The following is a 22,029-nucleotide window of genomic DNA, read 5'->3' on the forward strand; positions in this document are numbered from 1 at the left end:
TGATATGAGTGCGGTAGCAATTTTCTCATATAACTCTCAGAAAAAAGCCTGTTTAATGTTGTGGGAACATGCCCTTTCAGTTACTGCTTTAAATTAAAATACAATCTACTTCTCATATTCCAGGTTTAGCCACTTGAGCTCTAATGTGTGAGTATATAAAAGAAAAGCATTTCCTGATCTCCACTTCACTGGCTGCTCTCTGTAGTTCTGCAGGTCAGGCGGAACTGATGGGGCTTCAGGTCGACTACTGGGTGGCTCCAACAGAAAGGAAGAAAGACATGGAGAAGCGGGACTCCTCCTCCAAAAACACTCTCAAGTGCAATTTCCGCTCGCTGCAGGTCAGCCGGCTGCCACTGGCGGGAGCAGAGCCGAGCCCCCAGCCCACCATGTCCATGACTGTGGTGACCAAGGAGAAGAATAAGAAGGGTGAGCCGTACACCTGTGTTCTCCAAGAGGAATGATGCATGCATCATTCTTTGGATTTGTGCGCTGTCTGTGTTGTTTTCTTAAAGGAATAGCTCACCTCAGACCCATTTAAAACTCTCCATAATATCAAGATGTGATCTGGTCAAATCCAGCTTTTACAGCATCAACCTCAACAGAAGCACCAAAAGGCCAAAAGTCATTTAATCCTCAGAGACCAGAAAGATTCTGAATCCCTCATTTGCTCACAGCGTGCATCTCTGTTGCTCCCTTCTGTCAGTCATGTTCCTGCCAAAAAAGAGCAAAGACAAGGAGGTGGAGTCGAAGAGTCAAGTGATCGAGGGCATCAGCCGGCTCATCTGCACTGCCAAGCAACAGCAGACCATGCTGAGAGGTACTTTTCTGCACTCCTGCCCTGACATGTCGTCCCCCCGCAACAGCACACACGTCCTCAGAGGGATGTCGGAGGGTTTTCTGGTCGGTTTTGTCTGCAGCTTTCCTGATTGTTAGTACCTGACAGATCAAAAGATGTCAGCAGTAACTGAGGAAATCTCTCCGCTGGTCAGACTTAGATCAAATGTAAAGGAAGAGCTCTGTCATGTGTAGTAAAAAAAACCAAAAAAAAACAAACAGTAATTTTAACTCAAATCTGACATCTCAGAAATCTCTGGTTTTGTTGTGATGAATCTTGAAGATAAAATGTTTCTTAATTTTGTGGTTTTATGTTAAAATGAGACTGCATGCCTTATTCTGGGAGTTAGGGTTATTAGGGGTTAGGTTACTAAGATCGTTATTTTTGAGGGAAACCTGTTAGTTAATGGCCTAATATTTGTAGGATATGATCATGTAGAATATGGAATTAATAAGTGCTTTATAATGACTAATAAAGAGCCAGTATGCTACTAATATGCCTGCTAGTAACCAACCAGTTAATGTGAGTATGTGTAGCAAGTAGCAAGTATTACCACTACCTGCAGTACAGTATTTGCCTCTGAACTGTCGTGGAGTCGAGGAATAAAGCAGATGGAAATGGAAATACTCAAAGTCCAAGTACTTAAGTAAATATACTTAGTTGCTTTCCACCGCTGGACGCGGGGTCATTCAGGTTAGCAGCATCATTAACTCCAGTAATAAAAGTGTAATTGTACAGTCCTGTTTGTTTTCCATCCCTGCAGTGCTGATTGACGGCGTCGAGTGGAACGATGTCAAGTTTTTCCAGCTGGCGGCACAGTGGTCCTCACACGTCAAACACTTCCCCATCGGGATCTTTGGACACACAAAAGGACCTTACTAGCAGCACCTAAGAGACTGAAACACTGAGGACAGCCCCCCCCCCCCCCCCCCCCCCCCCGCCAACAGCTTTTAACCCCCCCCCCCCCGACTTCCCCCCGCACACTTCTTCTCTTCTGTCATCTTAATTTAAACTCCTGCTTTCTGCTGTTGCATTTGTCTGATTATTTAATCTTTTGCGTGTTTTTTTTTTTTTTTTAATTTTCTATTTATGTAAAAACATCTCGAGGCAAAGCTGCCAAGGGAATATTTCTTTACTCGGCTTTTTAAAAGAAAAAATCCTGCTGATGTTTTATAGACTTTTGAGAAAAAAAAACAACTAATTCAATAACAATTAGAAATGACTTCTAACCTTTAACATCCTGTAAGAGTGCCCGGGTGTCACCTCTGCCATTGTTTTTTTTTTTTTTTAATTTGGTGAGGGCACAGCACATTTAATCAAGAATTTATTTAAAAAACAAGAGCAGCTGCCTTGTAATGAAGTGGAAGACGTGACGGTCGTCTCATTTTCCAACCATGATGGGGAAATTTTGGATTCTCTCTTCAGAGACTGTTGTCGAGTCATCGTCTGAACCCTGAAGGAGAACAGAGTAAACGGCCCCAGACCTTTGGCTCTCTGCACTCGATGAAGAAGTCTAATGTGCAATAGACTGAATACTGTGTGAATGCGATTCTGAATGATAACCTGGCACTGCTAGACGATGACACACTGCTCTTAGTTGTGGTTTTCACTCTCCTTAACCCGGTCTCTTCTTTACGTTCTCCTCCTGGTAAATCGGCTTGAGGTTTGAAGAGTTTTGCCCCAACGTGAGACACGTAATTAGAAAATCAACTCAAAAATACCTGCTTTTTAGAAAGTGATTAATAGCACAAATGAACTACTTGATAAATGTTAGTACAGACTTTTGGACTTCTGGGAAATATGTTATTTTGTTTCCATGCCAAGTTAAATGGGAAGATCGATACCACTCTATTGTCTGTCCTGAGGATGTAAAGCCAGCAGCAAGTTAGCTTAGCTTAGCTTAGCATAACGACTGGCAACAGGTGGAATTAGCTATCCCAGCTCTGTCCAAACATAACAATCCACCACCACCACCTCTAAAGCCCACTGCTGTAATAAAAACAATATATTTCCTGTGTTTAATCTGTACAAAAACTGGGCTGGGCTATCTGTTCTTTCTGTGTCCAGTCTCGGTGCTAAGCTAAGCTAAGCTAAGCTACTCAGCTGCTGGCTGTAGCTTCACATTAGGGCCATGAGAGTGGCATCAATCTTCTCATCTTGCTAGAAAACAAACTTTTATTTCCCTAAATGTTCACAACATAAAGCAATTTTTCCAGAGTGGCTCCTCTGTATTAAACAGTGAGCTTGTTAATGTTCACTTGAGAAAGAACTCCTCTTCCTCCAGCCCCACACTCCTCGGACACACTCCATATCTTTTGCGAAAAGCAAATGTTATTTTTGCCAAAGGAATACTCATCAACTGCAGCTCACTCGTTACCTGTGTGGTATTCTAGAAGACTTCATAATGTAGAGGTGAATGTATTGAAGGTACCTTAATGTAAAGCACTTTTAAATGTTTGTCCCTCATAGATTAGCGTGTGATAAACCTACCCGGGAACCTGCAGGTACGTATGACTGTGGTTCACAGAGGCACACGGACAGACGCTGTATCTGTCTTTCTATCTGAGCTGAACAACAGCACAAGCGGTGGTGTTCATGGTTTATATGCAAAGCAAACTAAGCACCTGTATCTTAGTGCTGCGTGATATCACTTAATGCTCAGTGTGAGGCCTCGTTGGACTATTTAGGGTTTAGTTTAATATTCTGTAAGGTTAGCCTAGAATGTGATGTTAACAAGAGATGTTCTGTCAGTAGATTTCGCTCAATCTTTCGTTGACTGTTAAGCATAAAACTAAAAGTATGTTGCTTATAAAATTTCTTTCCGTAGCATTTTCATCGTGACCTTTGCCAATTTCTTGATAAGTGCCTAAATTGCTTAATTTTGACAAATCAACATTAAATAATTTGTCCCTGGCTAACATGGTGCTGATTCTGGTCCGACAACAACAGAAAATCTCGATACAGTGCGCTGATTTAGCAGTCAAGCTTGTTCATTGGAGGGAGGGAAACTCACAGACCCACGTTTGGCTCTCAGACGTGGGTTTGAACTAATTAACAGAACACCACGGCCCAATCGTGTTGAGCATATATTTGTTTCTCTGTATAGAAGATGTTTTAGATGTTTTGGTTTTTCATGTCGTCTCAGAGAAAGGCTTGTTGAAACTGAAAGTTCCCTAAAGACTACCACTGTAATCCCAAAACTTGGAGTAATAAAACTACTATACACACTAAAATGTACACTACTATGTACTCTTTGCGTGTGTGAGTTATTAAGCTCTGTTTGCTTCGTGATTAGTTGGATGAAAGCACTCGGTCAGTGAAGGCAACACAGGACAACCGATAAAAAACAGTGTTGTTTCCTGTGGTTCAAAGTTCAGACTTGACTTTGGAAGCAGCAGCAGAGAAAACAGTCTCACCATGAGGCCTTTAGCTGGCCGTCATATCTCGACATCTTTATTGACAGAAAAGCTACTAAATCGACTCAGCTGCTGTTATCAAGGTTGACAGTAAACTGCGAACCTCAGCTTTTAAGCCAATGTAGCTGAGAAGTCCCTCGAGCGGTCAGAAAAAATAGAAATTTGAACTTCTACAATTCCATGTCAAGTGTGTAGTGAAGTAAAAATAGTAATACTTCAATGTGAAAATACTGTGCTAAAAGTCCAGCATTCAACATTATACTTCAATAAATGTACAGAAGTATTATCTGCAAAATATACCTTAAGTATTAACAGTGAAATCAATAATCATGCAGAATGCACCCTTTCAGAGGTTATTTTATATACTGTATTATACTCGTTTTAACTGCTTTATGCTGTAAAATAGTTAATCATATAAGATTATTCACATGTTGATTTAAATGAAAACACACATGTTACTCAAGTACAAATACCTCAAAACTGTACTCAAGTACAGTGCTTGAGTAAATGTATTTATCACCATTGATAACACTGTGTGAACCACAAATTAAAACACAATCTTTTTGTAATAATTATGTTATTTCCTCTTAAAACACATTTTATATAAATTACACCAGTTATAAATATAACAGTAAAAAATTGCTTAAAAATATTACTTAAGTGAAAATACCAAAGTATTTGGATCAAAATATCATTAATTTGCCAAAACTGAAAGTATTCATCACGCAGAATAATTTCAGAGTAATTGATATTATTTTACAGGATTATAATTTGTATATTTCATTTTTTGAGAATTTTTTCTGTGAATATTCTGAATCTGTCAAGTAACTATAGTTATAAAATAAATGTAGTGGAGGAAAAAGTACAATATTGAAATGTAGCCTCAAATTTGTTAAATACAGTACTTGAGTAAATGTACTCAGTTACTTTCCAGGTGTAGTTTTTAATGTACCACAGGTTTGTTTAAACCTAAAAATGTGAGTGGTGGGCTCAATATTCAGGTGGTCTCACACTGGATACCTGTGGCTGAAATCAGTTGGCACAGATTCAGCAAAAGGTGAAACGTGAAACTAGAGCCTGTGGTTGTAAATAAGAGTCCTGGCCGGTGATGCTGACTGACAGACAGGGGGAGAGAGAGATCCTCCGCCGGAGCAGGAAGCTGCTGCTGGGACTGCCGAGAAGACAGAGGAGGTACAAAACAACGTCGACATCAGCGGGCAGGCAGCGGGGTATCCACCATAATGTAGACCCCGCAGGGCAGGAGCAGCCGTGTGCCACATCCACCGAGGAACGCCAGCAGATGTCGAGGGCGCAGTGGTGAAAACAAAAGCAGAGCGGGCCGCATTTTTGCACGGTGAAAATGAAGGAGCTGAAGGGCTGCGGTATGCGCTCCTCAGTGGGCTTTCTGTCCCGCAGAGAGCTGACTGGGCAGCCGCTCATGAAGGAGGAATTTCAGAGACGCAGGCTGGCAGGCTGCACCAGCCTCTACAAGAAGGATATGCTCGGACATTTCGGCTGTGTCAACGCCATTGAGTTCTCCAACAACGGCGGAGAATGGCTCGTGTCTGGTAAGTTGACAAATCCCCTTTCCCCTGGTTGAGGCTGTTTTAACGTGTTAGCATGCTAACGCTAACTAGCCAGACAGTCAGCTGAAACCTTACTGGGCTAGCTAAAATAGCCTAGCCTGTATTGCTAGCTAGCCAGCTATCTAGCTAGCTAGCTAACGTCAAACCAAACAGCGAGCAGCTCAGAGGGCAGCAGCCCCGGACCAGTCCCACATGTCAGCCCATAAGCTCATCACTGTGGCCCCTGAAGTGCACATTTTCTCTCGCTGGTGGGTCTCATCATGGCTACCTCCTGAAATCACAATGCTATTTATGTCCTGAGAGGATTAAAAACCATCATCTGGCCTAGTATAACAGCCCGAGGCTTGCTATTTTTGGGGCTGCTGAGGATGTTAAGTTTGCACAGTAAAACTGCAGTTAACTTAAACTCCAGAATATGAGCTTGACTCCACCTGGCCAGGTAAGTAAACCGATATAACTGCACCTCATTAACTGCCACTGTGATGAATGGGAGATATACACAGTTCTTTCAGGTTGAGTGTAATTATTAACTCTTGACCATGAAAGTGACCTCCTGATCCTGATTTTGCACCATATGCATCACACAGTGGCCTCTTAATGTTGCTCCTGTAAGTGTGAAATTAATGTCTTCTGTACATCAGCTTATTTTCACACTGTATTGTTTTGGGCTTCAGCTAAATAATGTAAATTAAATGACAATTGATTAATCAATTATCATGTATTCTATGAAATGTCAACAAATTATGGAAAAAAAAAAGATCATTAAAGTTTCCACAGTCTAAGATGACGCCTTCAACTGTCTTGTTTTCTGTAACCCAAAGTTTACACTGATAAACAACAGAGAAAACCAGCAAATCTTCACACTGGAGAACCTGGCATAAGAGAACGGTTGCACTTAAACTGTGAATCAAATTGATTGATTAATTTTCTTTTGATTCACTAAGTGATTAACCATTGTACCTCTAAGTCTTTCACTTATTCAGGCCTAAAATCTGAGGAGGGAACATGGTTGAACTGGTACTGCAGACATATTCACCCTGTGACACACGGTCATCAGTAGACATTGCTTCACTTCACAAGGGCCACAAGTACTAAGAATATGTAAACCACTGCTCCAGACGATTCTGTGTAAGTTGGCGGTGTCAATCCGTCTTTTCGTGTCTTCAGGAGGAGACGACCGCAGGGTGCTCCTGTGGCACATGGAGAAAGCCATCCACGCTCGGTCCAAGCCTGTGAAGCTGAAGGGGGAGCACCTGTCCAACATCTTCTGCCTGGCCTTTGACAGTACCAACAAAAAGGTCTTCTCTGGTGGTAAGAGCAAGAAAAACTACATCTGATCTCTGCTCACAGCAACAAGCTGTATTCCTCTTCCTTGGCCTTGACCTGTGCGGGGCGTGTGGGTGAAGGGTTCATCAGATTACCTGAGAAAATGCTGATGCACTGGAGGATGGCAGCTTTTGATGGAGTAAAATGAAATAAATGAAACACTACACAGTGTTCGACACTGTAGGTGTTGAGCAATGAAATAAATGACTTTAAAAAATACATATTTATTTTGAATGCAGGTAGGACTCAATAGAAAACTTATCTTAGTTATTATATCATCAAAAGGCAAAAGATGAAATATTTAATGGATCATTTTCTGTGCATTTAAGTGGCTGCAGAAGTGTTGTAGTCACTTCGTTGTACATTAAAAGTGTTTGGTATGAATTATGGATGGAAAAATCTAAATTTAAGATGCTGGAGTTGCTAAATTTATTATGTTGTTCTGGAGGCACGAGATGAATGCCGCTTACTTACCACAGTCAAGCTGCCATGCAAATTAGTCAAGACGATAAAATATTGATGATGCTGTGTAGTTGTTAGTTGATAGATAATTAACTAACCACACCATTTAAGAATCCCCGAAGGCCTCTGAGGTTGAGAATCAGAGCAGAGGATTATTTTTCCTGCGCACCTTCACTCTGTGAGCCACAGTTTGTCTGTCTGCTGTTTTTCAGGAAATGATGAACAGGTGATTCTTCACGATGTGGAAAGGTGAGTAAACTAACACTTTATATTTAGGCACACATGTTCACCATCAACCAGTTCCTTATTAGCACACATATCAGCCTCATTTTGGCTCTTTATCAGTCATTATAGGGCCATTCAGGCTTTGGGTTCAGTTATTAAAGATCATAATTCATGTGCTTCATCTTACTTGCTACCAATAAGTTACTGATTGATAGCTGCAGAGTTCACCTCCGGGGCACCGCCGAGGTACCTGTGAGCACCTAACCCCAAGCTGCTTGGCTGTGCTCACCCATCACTCTGACATCTCCCCTTATCAGTTATGTCACTGTATTATCGTGTGTGTATGTGTGAGTGTGTGTGTGTGTGAGTGTGAGTGTGAGTGTGAGTGCGTGTGTGAGTGTGAAGATGAATTCTTCTTGTTCAGCAGTAATCAGGATTTTATTGAGGAGAAACTCTTAGTTTATGGCGTAGTATTTGTAGAATATGGTCATGCAGAATGAGGCATTAATATGTGATTTATAATGACTAATAAAGAGACCGTATGCTGCTAATGTGCATGCAAATAAGGCACTAGTTAAAGGTGAATATGTGTACCTTTTATAAAGTGTATAATCCTCAGCTGTTAACATTTGAATGATTGTTGTTCCCACAGAAGAGAAACTCTGAACGTGTTCCTGCACATCGATGCCGTGTACAGTTTGTCCGTCAGTCCGGTCAATGACAATGTGTTTGCCAGCTCCTCTGACGACGGACGCGTTCTTATCTGGGACACCCGCGAGCCGCCAAGTGCAGGTAAGTGGAGGCGGCATGTGTGTTCTTGTAAACCTCATCGGTTGGTGATGACAATAAAAATAAAAAGAACTTTTTATAGGCGTGCGCAGTGATGCCGTGTTTAATGTTTATGCTCAGGGCCGCAAGGCAAGTAGAATTAAAGCCCTTTTCCAAATGATGTTTGGATAAGTCAGATAAATCATTTCGTAGTCTGAAAGGTGTGAGGCTAGCAATGGATTAAAATAAAAAATGGAAGTCATGCCGGCTCAGCCTCCCAAAGTTCCTGCACTGGAAGATAAATGAACAAGTCAAAAGATCAGTTCCCTGTCAGGTAAAACCCTGCATCAGCATGCAGCAGGAAAGTTATCTTTATTACATGTAAATGAAGCTCTGCAGTGGTCTTAGCGGGGATAAAAATACACAAACAGAGCTCATCTCCAAAGCATGTCCCCTCGTTTGTTGTCTCTGTGGCTGTAATTACAAAGCTGTTCACATGCAGCGAATTTAACTGTCTGAAAAGGCCGTATAGCGCTTCATGATGGGACTTAGTGAGACTTGTTGATAACTTTAAAAATGCAGTGGATCATCTTGCATGACGTCCACATCCTTCTATTTTAGAAGCCTTCCTTGTGACTAAGTTGGCCTAATAATACATTTAGCAGTAACTGGTCCTCCATGTCTGCCAGCAGGCTTTTTATGTAGCTGTTCCGGCGCTGAAGCTCCACTTTGAAAGGATAGAAGTTGCACACAGACGCACTCCTTTGTTGGTCGAGCTCTCAGTCTAAGTATGAGTGATGTTTTATGATCAATTCTGTTGTAGCCGTAAGTATGATGCATCACAATAAGTAAGCACACCTTAGCTGGGAAATGTTTTTATTGGATTGTTCATTGAGACGCTGATGCCAGTGTTTGAGGCTGGCTGGTGAGCTGACTGCCCTCTGCTGGAATTTCAGAGGAATGTATGACGTTCACCATCTTATTTGTGTGTGTTTGCATACTAATATTTGCCAGTTTGCACTAAAATACAGCACAGCTGAGGCTGATGGGAGTGTGATTAGTTTTGTCATTAGATGATGGCGTTCGGTCAGAGGTCAGGATCAGGATGGCGACACGGCGGCGTGTGTTAACATGAACGTAACTGTAATTCCTAAAAATCCCATGTCTTCCCGCAGAGCCGTTCTGCCTGGCCAGCTACCCCTCAGCCTTCCACAGTGTGATGTTTAACCCTGTGGAGCCCAGGCTGATCGCCACAGCCAACTCCAAGGAGGGAGTCGGCTTATGGGACATCCGCAAGCCACGCAGGTTAGGAAGTCTTCTTTTGATCCATTTTTCAGGATAAACTTGCATGTATGTGTGACAAATCTAATGAATTACAAGCATTTAAACCATAGTAGAGGTGATAAAGACAGCCTAAAATACTTGTGAGGTTCAGTACATTTACACAGCTCACAGTATCCTCTCTTCAGAAGTTTGGAAACTGGAATAAAAAAGAACATTGGTACTTATGTTTTATCCATTATACTGTAGATTTTGGACTCTATCATTTTCCTATAGTTTGTATGTATATGTCAACACAATCAAGCATTCAGTCTGATGCATGTTTGTCCTGCTTGTGTCCACCAGGTGGTGCTGTTGCCCCACAGTTAAACTAATGACTGTTGCCGCTCTGTTAACTGCAGACCTGTCGCTCTGCAAAAACCAAATGTTTATCCTGCTCAGATGACTCTGTGAAAACACTGAATTCACTCAGGTTAGGTTAAGTTTCAGAGACTAAAACGCTTCCAATGAAAGTAAATACTGAGTCATCCCTCCTCCGCTGCTGGCCCTGCCTCTCTGCAGTGTGGCTACGTTTACAGCCACTGCTTAGAAATCCCCTCAGTTTACTATGCAGCTTGAAAACTGCTTCCAGTTGAAGTTTACTTAATAAATGACCTGTTTTTTTGTCATTAAAATTTATCCCTGGCCAGTCTCTTTGGTCTCAGTCTGTCTTCTGATGTTGTTTTATGTCTGGTGCAGTTCTGTTTTCTGTGATCACATTTATTATTTTGTTCTGAAAAGTACTTTTAAGCCTTCAGACTTTTGAAAAACTGAAAGAATTTTCCAACCTGGATTGTCCTTTATATCAGAGAAAAATCAAAAACAACACAGGCCTAAAAAGAGTAAGAGTGCAGGTAGAAATGGGACGCTGATCTCTTCTGAAGTCTCACTTTGTGATTTAGGCAGATTTTAAAAAATAATTGACGATTGGTGCTTTGAAGTCTTACTGAGCCTTAATATGTTCTTTCCGTCTGTTCTCAGCTCATTGCTGCGTTATGGAGGCAGCATGTCCCTGCAGAGCGCCATGAGCGTTCGCTTCAACAGCACCGGCACCCAGCTGCTGGCGCTGCGCCGCCGCCTGCCGCCCGTCCTCTACGAGCTGCACTCCCGCCTGCCCAGCTTTCAGTTTGACAACCAGGGCTACTTCAACTCCTGCACCATGAAGAGCTGCTGCTTCGCTGGGGACAAAGACCAGGTTGGTCATCAGATTACACAAATACTGAGCTGAAGCTGCTGTCATCGCTGTGTCATATTTGATTTATAAACGAAGAAGGCATTTATAAATTAAAGGCAAGGCGAACAGGGTCTGAAGTCATCTCTTTCTAACTCTTAGTTTCCCCACGGTTTCCAAACACACCCTCCTCTCACATACAGGGGAAACGCACTTGTGCTGACTGATAAATTGAGTTTTGATCCTTATGAACATGTGAGATAAACACAATCAAAACACGATTTACACATGCCGGGGGGTCTGAATGAACACCCACCCACCCAGCAGCAAACATAGGTAGATTTTCCATTTGGCGAGTAAATCACAGAAGGCCATCCACCACACTGACGGGTAAATGTTTGTACGAAAGTAGTCGTGTAATAAAAAATGATATTTACGGGTGGGCTGCTTCTGGCTGCTGTTTGTATATGAGCAGACACAGACACAAGCACAGGCACAGGGACTTCATGGTGCATTCAGGTGCTGCTCTTAACTGCCCAAAGGTTGTGTGTTTTACTTATCTTCTCTTTATTGAGATACATAAGCTTACATCTGTCATTACTTTGTCGTTCTTTCACTACAGCACTTTTAATAATCAGATACCAGAATCAGAAGAATCTCATTGATTTCTACAAAGACAAATCTTATCAAATTGTATTATCGTAGTGTTGATGTTTGCACATCGCACATTTTCCTCATATCCTGCAGGCCTAAAATATGCATGTCTGAAATGTTTCACAGGATGTCTCAAAGTTTCCATTTCATGTACATGTGCAGCCATAAAAGCAGCGTCTTGAATATGATGTATGACGCTCGAGTGTGTGATTTAAGTCCTGATAGGACGAACAGAAACAGAATGTGAGCGATGTCAAACAGTGGGGAGACTGTTTTATCTGACTTTGTGGTCACTTAAAGTGAAACATTAGGAGAACATGTGGGATCAATAGGAAGACTAAGAATAGAAGAAAATGTTGGTTCCGTCTGTGAAAGTGGGACTTTTGCGCGTTGGAGGAACACCAGGAGCCCCTGCACTCAGCCAATGGTCCTCCCGTTGGTCCTCCTCAGACATGACATCACCCTGCAGCCATGTTTATTATGTTAACATTATCCTCGGGTGTCAGCAGAGCTCATGGAGGCTTAAAAATGATCCCTCGCTACATGAGTGAAGGAGGTAGTTTAAAGGTTACAGAATCGGGTCAGGGCTGCGCAAGAAGGTTGCTGGTTTGCACCTATTCACCTGCTGCCTGGATGGATTTGACTTTTGTTTTTTTGACTTTAACAAAGAGTGTTGAGGAGTAAGACCACTGTGGATCAATGGGTCCTATACTACATGTGTTTGAGTGTAGTAAATCATTTTACGTGGTTTAAATATGTAGAAATCTTACAAATACTGATCATATCATATGGGTACATATGTGACTGAGTCGAAGAAGCAAACAAAGCATTTTGAATGTCTCTCAAATGGAAATATTTAAAAGTATATGTACCTGTTGACAAAGGTCGGTGATGTAACCATGGATGGAGCTTTGGGATGAGATGTCCAACAAGCTACTGTGAAAATGAGCAGAGACAGAGCTCAGATGATCCAAAGAGCAGCGTAACACACTGTGAAAGCCTTGTTTCTGTTGACCGGCAGTGGTTTAACTTCTCACCTTTCTGCAGCGATGCAGAGGTGTGCTTCAGGTGATGTGGAGGCACAGTGACATCACTGCGAGGTGAAGTCAGCACATTTCTAACCGCATCAGACCACACCCAGCAGTGCTGACAGACATTACTTCTCAGCCTGGTCCTCACTTACTCTGTAGTGCTGCAGTCAGACAATTTGACCACTAGGGGCCAGATAAACAAACTCAGCGGCCTCGTAGACTTTAACAAAATGGCCGTACAGTTTATGTCTCTGCGCCAGTGACAGCCATGGCTGTCGGTAGTATGTTTTAGGGTTATCCGTCCGTCCATCTGTCCCATTCTCGGGATATCTCCAGAACATGCTGAGCAAATTTCTTCTAATTGTTCTATGATGTTTGCACCATTTTGATCCAAGTATCTTGATTTGTCAGGTATTTGATCTCCACGGTTAACCAACAACCTGCCTGCTTATTTTGTCCAAAAACAGAAAATGTGTTACATCACAATTATATTGAATTTTTTTTTTTTTTAAATAAAATGACTTGCACAAGGAGGGTTTTACTCACATTACCCACTGCTACTGCATGAGAGCTTTTGAGCTGGGAGCAGCTGTCCACAGATTGATTTTGGAGGGTTGTGAGCTCCACTGGGAGCTGCACCGTCAGTATGAGATCAAAACTGTAAACTCCAGCATCTTTATGGCAAATATTTCATAAAGTGTAGAGACGGGATGCCAGTTTTAGAAAGACATCACAGTCTAGAGGAGAAGAGAAGAGGTGGCAGGAGAAACACTGACTGGCGATGAGGAACGTAAAAGAGGTTTGACCAGATGATTTCCACCATTTGTCTCACAGAAACCTCGTATAGACCCAGAACCACAGACGACAAAGGATTTTCTCAGAGTGCTGTGAAAGCAGAGGTGTAGAGTGGGAGTGATGGGTGTGACATTCCTACCTGACGTGTCGGCGGAGCACACAGGTGTTCACGTCAGAGCGTGTTCATGTGGCCTGAAGCTATGCTGACATGAGCAACAGTCTGTGTTTCGGGAATAATGATTTCACATCACCGCAGAGTGGAGGTTCCTCTTAGATCACGATGTTTTTCACCAAATAAAGAAGTAATACAGCGATTAGAAGACTGGATAGACTCGTGTAGGCCGGCCGGCATGATCACAAGCCTTCTCGAAACATTCTTGAGCAAGTCTCTGAAACAGAGAAGTTGAAAGAGCGATGCACCGCAGAGACCAGCAGAGTATTTACATAGGAAAACTGAAGACATTTGTTTCAGTTACTGGCAGATAAAACGGCACAAAAATAATTCAGAACTTGACAGAATGTCAGAAACTCTGCAGCACAAGACGATGCCTTGAAACAAATGTAAGTGATTTAACAAAAATGTGCCTCCAGATGGTAAAATAAGGCTCGACAGACGTTCCAACCGAAAAGAAATGTGCCAGGAGGAAAGAAAGCAGGGGACATATTTCTGAGAAGGAAAACGTTCTGGTTTCTTCATGTTGAGTGCTTAAATATTTGTAGATGCTTGTGCAGTCCAGTGTAAAAACAACCTCCAGCCCTCCGAACTCCTGTAGCCATCGACGCTGGCTGTAGCATCCTGTTGTGTGTAGCTACCATAGCTAACACAAACAGCCAGTAGCTACAGCCATGGCCATAATCACCGGAAGGGGGCAGAGGGGCGATGGGGGGTAAAAGGTCCTTCTTGGATGCTCTGGTTGTGAGTGGGGCATGCAAGGAAACCCAAAGCTTGACTTACTGAACTTAGGTATGGTTGCTGAGCTATGATTGGACAATCACCGGGCGGGGGAGGGGTTTAGCAAGCAGTTAATTGGCAGATCGAACAACCAAGTGTGTTAATTTTGGAAGTGACTGCACATTACAGTGCCAGAGAGCCAGCTCTTTGTCTTTCTCTACATGCTGCTGTAAGATGTATGTATAAGAACCCCCCCCAGTCTGTTTCTGTCCAAACTTACCTTCAGCGACAGCTTTAAGTGGAACCATCTGTTTACAAAGTCTAATAAGAGTTGAGACGAGGAGCAGGAGCTGTGTTGGGGTCAGGCTGTCATGTCACGTCAAGAGCGTGTTTGATCCACATTGTAGACGAAGCGCTGTGATAAGATCTGGTGGTTTTGTACCATGCAGTGACCCCCCCAGGGTTTGACTCTTTGAGTGTGTGTGTGTGTGTGTGTGTGTGTGTGTGTGTGTGTGTGTGTGTGTGTGTGTGTCTCCCCCTTGTAGTCAGATGGAAAGTTTTGTCATATGTAATGGAGCAGATTTAAATCTCTAAACATCCCTCTGTTTTCCTGCTCAGTACATCTTGTCCGGGTCAGATGACTTCAACCTCTACATGTGGAAAATCCCGAAGGATCCAGAAGCAGGTGAGATACTGAACCTGTCTGCACCCAGTGCATGTTTACGTGGATCTATGCCGATGTGTAGGCCATGATTTACATTGATTTTGGCCTAATCGTCTGGTTCCCAAGGTGAGATGAATGTCTTTCAGTCCACTCTGCTGAATGCTTTTGTTTTGTGAGTTTGTTTACGTTCACAGCGTTCTCCAGGAAATCAGTGCTTGTAATCAGATGCACCACAACTTGCAGATATGTTTTTGGACAAAGTTTCGGTGATGTGTCGTCCTGCAAGGTTAAAGATTTGAGTGGCGTCAGGGAAGGCTAAACAAATCTGATTCCAATCGCCGTCAGAAAGAACGATGGACGCCATTGTGCTCTTTGCCATTGAGCGTCAGCCCAGACTGTGGTTTGCCCTCAGTTCATTCAGTCACAGTATACTTTCCAGGCAGGAGTAATGATCATATCCTATATCAGCATCTGTCTCATTGTGTAATCCTCCACTGCTGTTGTTCACTTCTTACTCCAGTCAAACTGCACCTTTTCTTGAGTTTGACTGTTTCCACGTCTCCAAACTTAACTTAAAAGCAAAGTTAACACTGAAAATTTTGAAGTAAGTGCTCCACATAGGCCTCCTGTGAACATGCCTCGAATCTAATTACTCTGGGAAGAAAATCCCAAAAATGCTACGATCCAGCTCTGGAGCTCCACCTGACACATTTATGGATTTTATTTTCCCTGGAGTGGCTCACACTGAAACTATGTGCAAAGGGCCTATTTGGTGTCAGACTAATGGGATATTATGAGGATTACATTACCTCCATAATTCACCGTCTTTATTTTCTGTCCTGGAATATTCATGAGCAGGTTGAATAATCCTGGCTCTCTAAGTGTCGCTGGCTGTGTGTGTTTTAATGAATCCATGTCATGGACTTGTATCTCACACCATGCTCTTCCTTCAAGGAGGCCCTGGCCGGGTGGTAAATGGGGCTTTCATGGTCCTGAAGGGTCACCGCTCCATCGTGAACCAGGTTCGCTTCAACCCTCAAACCTACATGATCTGCTCCTCCGGCGTGGAGAAAGTCATCAAGGTCAGTGAAGGAATATCACGGCTGTATTTTTAAGACAGAAGGTAAAGACATCTGTGTTTCTTAGAGGCTGGATTTAGACCTAAGAGGTAACTCCTCTATCCACTGCGGCATCAGGATGATGTAGTGGTTGGATAAATTGTTCTGCAAGTGGACAGCCTGAATCTGAGTGTGCGCCCTCAGATGTTCAGACAGTAGACGTGCCCTTAAGTGAGACATTGATCTCCGCTGACACGGCGCTGTAGCACACTGAGCTCTGTGGCGTGGCGGATGAAAAAAGATGGATATCCCCCATCATCGACTGTCGTCCGTAACAGATGATGTTAGGCGGTGTTCAAGAACTGGGTCATAGTGAGATATGAATGGTTCCACAGATAAAGGATTTCTGAAACCAGACCGTGACACACTGCCAGGCTTTCCACAGTCTTAGCCGTTTAAGGTGGATCAAATGGTGAAGCCCGCACGGGTAAATCAAGTATTACTGCAGAAGCTGCTACTGTCGCTCAGGCTTCATCGGGCTGCTCTGTCAGCGTTTTGTGCTTAAAATCAGAAAACTGAATCCTGATATAATTCATGTGTTGAGCCATTTGTTTTGATCTGTTTACTTCTTTGACAAACAAACAAACACTCCTCACAACACTCAGATGTTACGCTGCACACAGCAGCTGCGTTCATGTATTAAGTCTCATTCAGCACAAGCTGTCTGAGTCACTGCTCTGACCGTGTGAGTAAACCAGGCAGCATCTGAAACTGGCTTCATGTCACACTGATGTTCGACTGACTCAGTTACGCATCATCAGTCATCCGTTATTTGCTTGTGCTCATAAAAACAGAACACATGTTGTTTTCTTATCCTTTTCTCACAGCAGTAAGCAGCCCACTCCTCTAAGTTTGTTCCTCAATTTGTTTTTATATATACACACACGGAGGAAGGAGTTTGGCCCGTCACATCCTCCCTGTAGTGCTATGAAAAATAAAGCTCACCTGTGGTCGTCTGTTTTACTTGTGTAATTAGAAAACCTAAAATCATGGTTACAGTAATGAAAAGTTATCGCTACCAAGCCTTTGAAAAGCGCAATGTTAAACTTAAAAAGTGAAATCCTAGCAAGCGGTCTAAAAATCTGTTTAGAAACAGGGGAAACTTCACACAAAAGCCTTTGCACAAGAGAAAGAAAGATTTTCTTTTGTCAGTGCAGTAACACAAGCTGTCTGTTTTGTACATCTTACTGTACAGAGTGAAAGGTGATGCCGGTCCAGGTGTTCTGTAATATGAGACCATCAGTAACAGGGAATCTTTCATCTGGGCCTCTGCACTGCTCACTTGTTCTCCATGATCTGTGCAACTTTAAATCTTTGTTTTTCTTTATCTCCCTTTTCTGTCCTTTCCTTTATTCCTCCATCCACCATTCCTCCACACTCCATCCGTCTCAGGTGTGGAGTCCCTACCTGCAGCCTGACAGTCTAGGTGACCTGGAGGGTCGTGTGGAGGACAAGTCACGCAGCCTCTACACCCATGAGGAGTACATCAGCCTGGTGCTCAACAGTGGCAGCGGCCTGTCCCACGACTACGTCAGCCAGTCCATCCAGGAGGATCCGCGCATGATGGCGTTCTTCGACTCTTTGGTGCGTCGAGAGATTGAGGGCTGGAGCTCCGACTCTGACAGCGACCTGAGCGAGGAGGCCATCATGCAGCTCCACGCCCGAGGACGCCGCACCACGCGGGCCACACCAACGGTTCCCACCGCCGTCACAGCTGCTGGTCACCACAGTGACTCTGACAACTCGTCCTCCTCCTCCCTGGCTGGACCTGATGCCTCAGGAGGTGAAGAGCCGACCGGAGCGGAGGTGGAGGGGCGGCCGAGGAGACGAAGCAGGCATCAGCGGCATCAGTCAGGCTTCCTTGTGAATGAAGACTCAGACTCGAGTGAGTTTTGGCTCGACCCCATGCCCCGGCCTCGCTCCCCGAGCCCCAGGGACAACTCCACGCTGTCCAGCCCCACCTCCTCTCCTTCGCTTCCAGCCGGAGCCTCCAGCTCCTCCACGTCCACTTCCAGCTCCAGCAGTGACGAAGAGGAGCGGCGCAGTGCAGTGAGGCGGCGCAACGTCATGAGGCGACGGCGCATGCATGTAGTGTCCAGAGCTGGGGATCGACCCGAGTCTGTACAGGCTCTGTTTTCAGCCATCGACTCCTGCAGTTACCCGTCGATATCAATCGATGACCTGTCTTCCTCCTCCTCAGGCGAGGAACAAAACTCTCTCCAAATCAAGCCCCGCACTGGCAGCGCCAGAGATGAGGAAAAATGTCTGAGCCCTTCTGACTTTGTGTGTCTGAGCCCAGTTATGTCTCCCGAGAGCCTGGAGAATGAGGAAGGGAGTGACAGAACTGAGCTGGAAACGCATCCAGCTGCGTCCCCGCGGTCACTGCTTGGACACAGGACTGGAGATAGGGCTGCTACAGATCCGGCTTTAGACAGCTCTGATAGCGAAGAGGCTTGTAGCAGCTCAGGGGCTTTAGACAGTATCTCCCAGAGCCAGCGTAGTCCCGGAGTGAACGGACAGCACCGGACTGTGGCCCCATACGTGAGCGAGAACCTCCTCGTCTCCTCAGAATCAGAGGAAGAGACTGGCATCACACCTGAAGACACAAGGCCACAGAGAGAAAAAGGCCTGGCACAGAGCGCTCTGAAACGGACTCATGTGGGATCAGAGGAGGGCGAATCAGGCGCCTCGCCGTCGGAAAAGAAGTTAAAAACATAATGACGTCTCTTTCTCATCCTGGAAAGAAATCCTTTGTTAGCAGACTCAGTTTAGGAAGTGGGTTTTCTATGGGTTTTTACAACTCAGCTTTTTCATTTTGCGTCTTGTAGTCATGCTACACATGTGAACTCGTGCTGATTAAGAGCAAGAGATGCTAAGGAACTAAAAAAAAAAAAGAAAGTGTGGTTAATTTGTGTTTCCAAACAAAGGAATTGGACAGTGTCATCATTCTTTAGGTCAAACCACAGATGACGTTAAAAGATGGAAAATATAAGCTAAATATTGTTGATAACAATGGTATTTTAAGTGAAACGCCTTTATTTTCATGCAGCGTCAGTGTTTCTCTCCCATGCTCTGGTTGTTGCAGAAGGCTCCACCCAGGATTTGGAGCTCCTCCAACTACAACAACAACAAAAAAAAAAGGTCTTATGGAGGACAAAAGCTTAGCAGCATTTTAATTTCTACAGTTTCACACTGAGCGTAAATCTGATTGGGCTTATTTTCATTTTAAAGAGATTCTCTGCTAAGACTGCTTCGGGGGTGTCTGAAGGATTGACTGTCTCCATAGAAATCTTAAGGAGCACCATTTGTTTAAGCTGTGCATTGGAAAGATGCTTTCAGTGTGTCTACCGATTGTCTTTTGTCTCATTATCCAGCCCCTGGGTGCCGTTACAAGCCAGCGCTCGCTTTTGTTTTCCTGCAATTAAAGAATAATTTGTTCTCCAGTGACGGAGCCACAGCGTCTTCCTGAGGCTGCACTTACCCACAGCAGAGCCTGACTGGTGAAATATTTACACTCCCTGACACACGTCTGTCTGAAATGATGGAGATGAGTTGAGTGAAGGTTTGGATCCTCCGCTACCAACTGCTGACCCGGGTCTCTCCTGTGAAAGAAACCTGAAGCTCTCTCGGCGGGCCCTGACCCTGAGCACCCAGTGTCAGCCAGAGTAGTGTTTTTATTGACAGAACCAATTATCTTTGCTTTCATTGTGAGAAAAGTTAAATCAATTAGCAGCCTGCTGCACTGAATAAAACACATGTACGTCACTAAGAATTTAAACAGTGGTTCAGATATCACAAAGACTTCATGTCAATAGATTTCAGTGTCATATCAGTAGAAGGTCTTTGGCCACTCTGAAAAAAGGTGTTGAAAGCATCTGTTTTTTTTAGAATAAGGGTTGTAAAAAGCATTTATTCAAGGGATTTGCAACACTGTATTTGTCTGAATGCTGGTTGAAAATCTCTCCACATTAATTAAAAATCAGATTCATTTTGTTAGCTTTAAAGTAGTCAAAACCTGCAACAGCTGATTTTTTTGGGCTACTTGGGGGCACTGGAAACACTTCATGACACTATTTACTCAGGTCTCTACCAAATGTTTAGGGGAATACTTGTCTTTTTAGCTGCTGAAGACTCGATAGTGTTCACCAGCTAGTTGATAATTGTGTCTCCTGTTTGGTGCTGAGCAGTTAGTGTCTCGCAGGGGTCTCACAGAATAATTGACCAATTGACTATCAAAACCACGAGTCGACACTTTGCATCGTGATAGAATAATCATTCATCTGTGGTTTTAGCACGGTGCAGCAATAAAGCAGTGGCCATGCTTCTAAAGTAGATATGCAGCAAGAGGCAGAAAGAAACATGGCTGTACGTCCCAATGCTCGACTTCAACCAACAGCGTGGAAGCACTTTACCAGAGCACTCTTAGTCATTTTCTACATTATGCCATGTTAATAAAATGTTAATTAATTAAATGAATTTAATAGACTTTAAGGTATTTAGAGAAGGAAAGACTCCTGGTATCCCTTTGGTCCTGCAGTCAAACAGAATCTGCAGCTCAGATGAGCTTGTTGGGGGTTTAGTCCAATCAGATCAAGGCTCAATTTCAAACAGCTTCTCAGAGCCAATCGAGGACTCTGCTATTTCACTTACCCCCAGGTTGGTCCCGCCTACATTAGTTAACCCCATTACTGGGTGAAAATAATAAGATGGAACTCCTAGTTGGGAGTAGTTATTGACCATGAAAATGCAGCAGTCATGAATGCCCAAATTTACAATGTGTTTTTAGAGCTTTTTTGCTTAAAATTGATGACTGATTGCTTCAGAATTACACTAAGAGAGCAGTAAGTGAACCAAAACAGTCAAATTCAGGCTGGACATATAAACAATGAGCTGAAACTCGACCCTTTCAACCCTACACGCATTTTTTTTCCACATTATCTTTACAGCAGCTTAAATATGTAGAATCTAAAAGGTACTGGAATCAGCTAGTTAAATCAGTGGATATTAAGTAAATTTTCAAAGTGAAAGTACACCAAAGACAAAAAAAAATCAGTGTTCCTAAAAAAAGACAGGATGTTGACCAGTCATGAGGTGAATAACCATAAATGGATGAGTGTCCATTCAGCAATAATTCCGCCACACCCTCTTAGATTCCCCAACTGTGCAATGATTGTCCATGAAACACATGATGTCATTGCTTTCCGAGGAAGCAGCCATGCCAGCTGTCTCCTGTCTACAGCCTGAACGACGGCACTCTTCTGCCAGACAAAGCAGACGACTAGAGGGCACACCAGTGGTTGCTGGGAAAGATTACAAAAGAAAACACGCCGCATGGCATCACGGCCTCACGAGCCAGCGGTGAAGTGGTAATCTGAGGGCAGGCAGACATGTAGTTGAGGGTTATCGAGTTGTTTGTGCTGCTCTCTTGTCAAAATAATTTCCTCTCCTTCTTAGAACTTTGTGGCCAGCACTTATCTGCAGGAAGTAGACACCCTTCATTTAACCCCCATGCTTCCCATGCGACGAATACCCCAATAGGGATAGCGTATACTTTGGGGTTGTTTACATTTTGACTGGTGTGTGCCTGCTGGGCTGCGTATGGCTTAATGATTAATTACAGGTTACAGAAGCAGGGGTGTAGTCAGCTTTTTTAACAGCTACCAGCACAGTTTTACAGCTGTAGCATCAATCAAAATTATGAGTTGACTTTTACAAATTCCCTGAAAGAATGAAGTCACATACCTTTTACTAAACACTGCTAAAGCG

At 43.5% G+C, this 22,029-nt stretch overlaps 2 protein-coding genes across 5 annotated transcripts in view; both read left to right on the forward strand.

The window, feature by feature from the left end:
* pacs2 (phosphofurin acidic cluster sorting protein 2) overlaps positions 1-4,078 on the forward strand; it is a 53,686-nt gene extending 49,608 nt beyond the window's left edge. For all 4 annotated transcript variants that reach the window (XM_076749576.1, XM_076749573.1, XM_076749574.1 and 1 more), the window contains 3 exons: positions 206-426; positions 704-817; positions 1,599-4,078. In XM_076749576.1, the coding sequence (XP_076605691.1) occupies positions 206-426; positions 704-817; positions 1,599-1,717 (454 nt within the window). In that variant the 3' untranslated portion in view covers positions 1,718-4,078. The remainder of the gene's footprint in view (positions 1-205; positions 427-703; positions 818-1,598) is intronic.
* A 1,266-nt stretch (positions 4,079-5,344) lies between these two features.
* dcaf5 (ddb1 and cul4 associated factor 5) lies at positions 5,345-20,266 on the forward strand. Its single transcript, XM_076749345.1, has 9 exons — positions 5,345-5,819; positions 7,005-7,148; positions 7,838-7,874; positions 8,503-8,642; positions 9,794-9,923; positions 10,920-11,133; positions 15,100-15,166; positions 16,100-16,227; positions 17,656-20,266. The coding sequence occupies exons 1-9, from the start codon at positions 5,612-5,614 to the stop codon at positions 18,979-18,981; spliced, it is 2,394 nt and encodes a 797-aa protein (XP_076605460.1). The 5' UTR covers positions 5,345-5,611; the 3' UTR covers positions 18,982-20,266.
* The last annotated feature ends 1,763 nt before the right edge of the window (positions 20,267-22,029 follow it).

Source organism: Chaetodon auriga, chromosome 14 (genome assembly GCF_051107435.1).
Source record: "Chaetodon auriga isolate fChaAug3 chromosome 14, fChaAug3.hap1, whole genome shotgun sequence".
Lineage (NCBI taxonomy): Eukaryota > Metazoa > Chordata > Actinopteri > Chaetodontiformes > Chaetodontidae > Chaetodon > Chaetodon auriga.

Excerpts from the sequence above, each read along its gene's own strand:
- dcaf5 (XM_076749345.1), top strand. The coding sequence starts at position 5,612 with ATGAAGGAGCTGAAGGGCTGCGGTATGCGCTCCTCAGTGGGCTTTCTG. Across the intron at positions 5,820-7,004 it reads CGGAGAATGGCTCGTGTCTG|GAGGAGACGACCGCAGGGTG; the intron begins GTAAGTTGACAA and ends TCGTGTCTTCAG. Across the intron at positions 9,924-10,919 it reads GACATCCGCAAGCCACGCAG|CTCATTGCTGCGTTATGGAG; the intron begins GTTAGGAAGTCT and ends GTCTGTTCTCAG.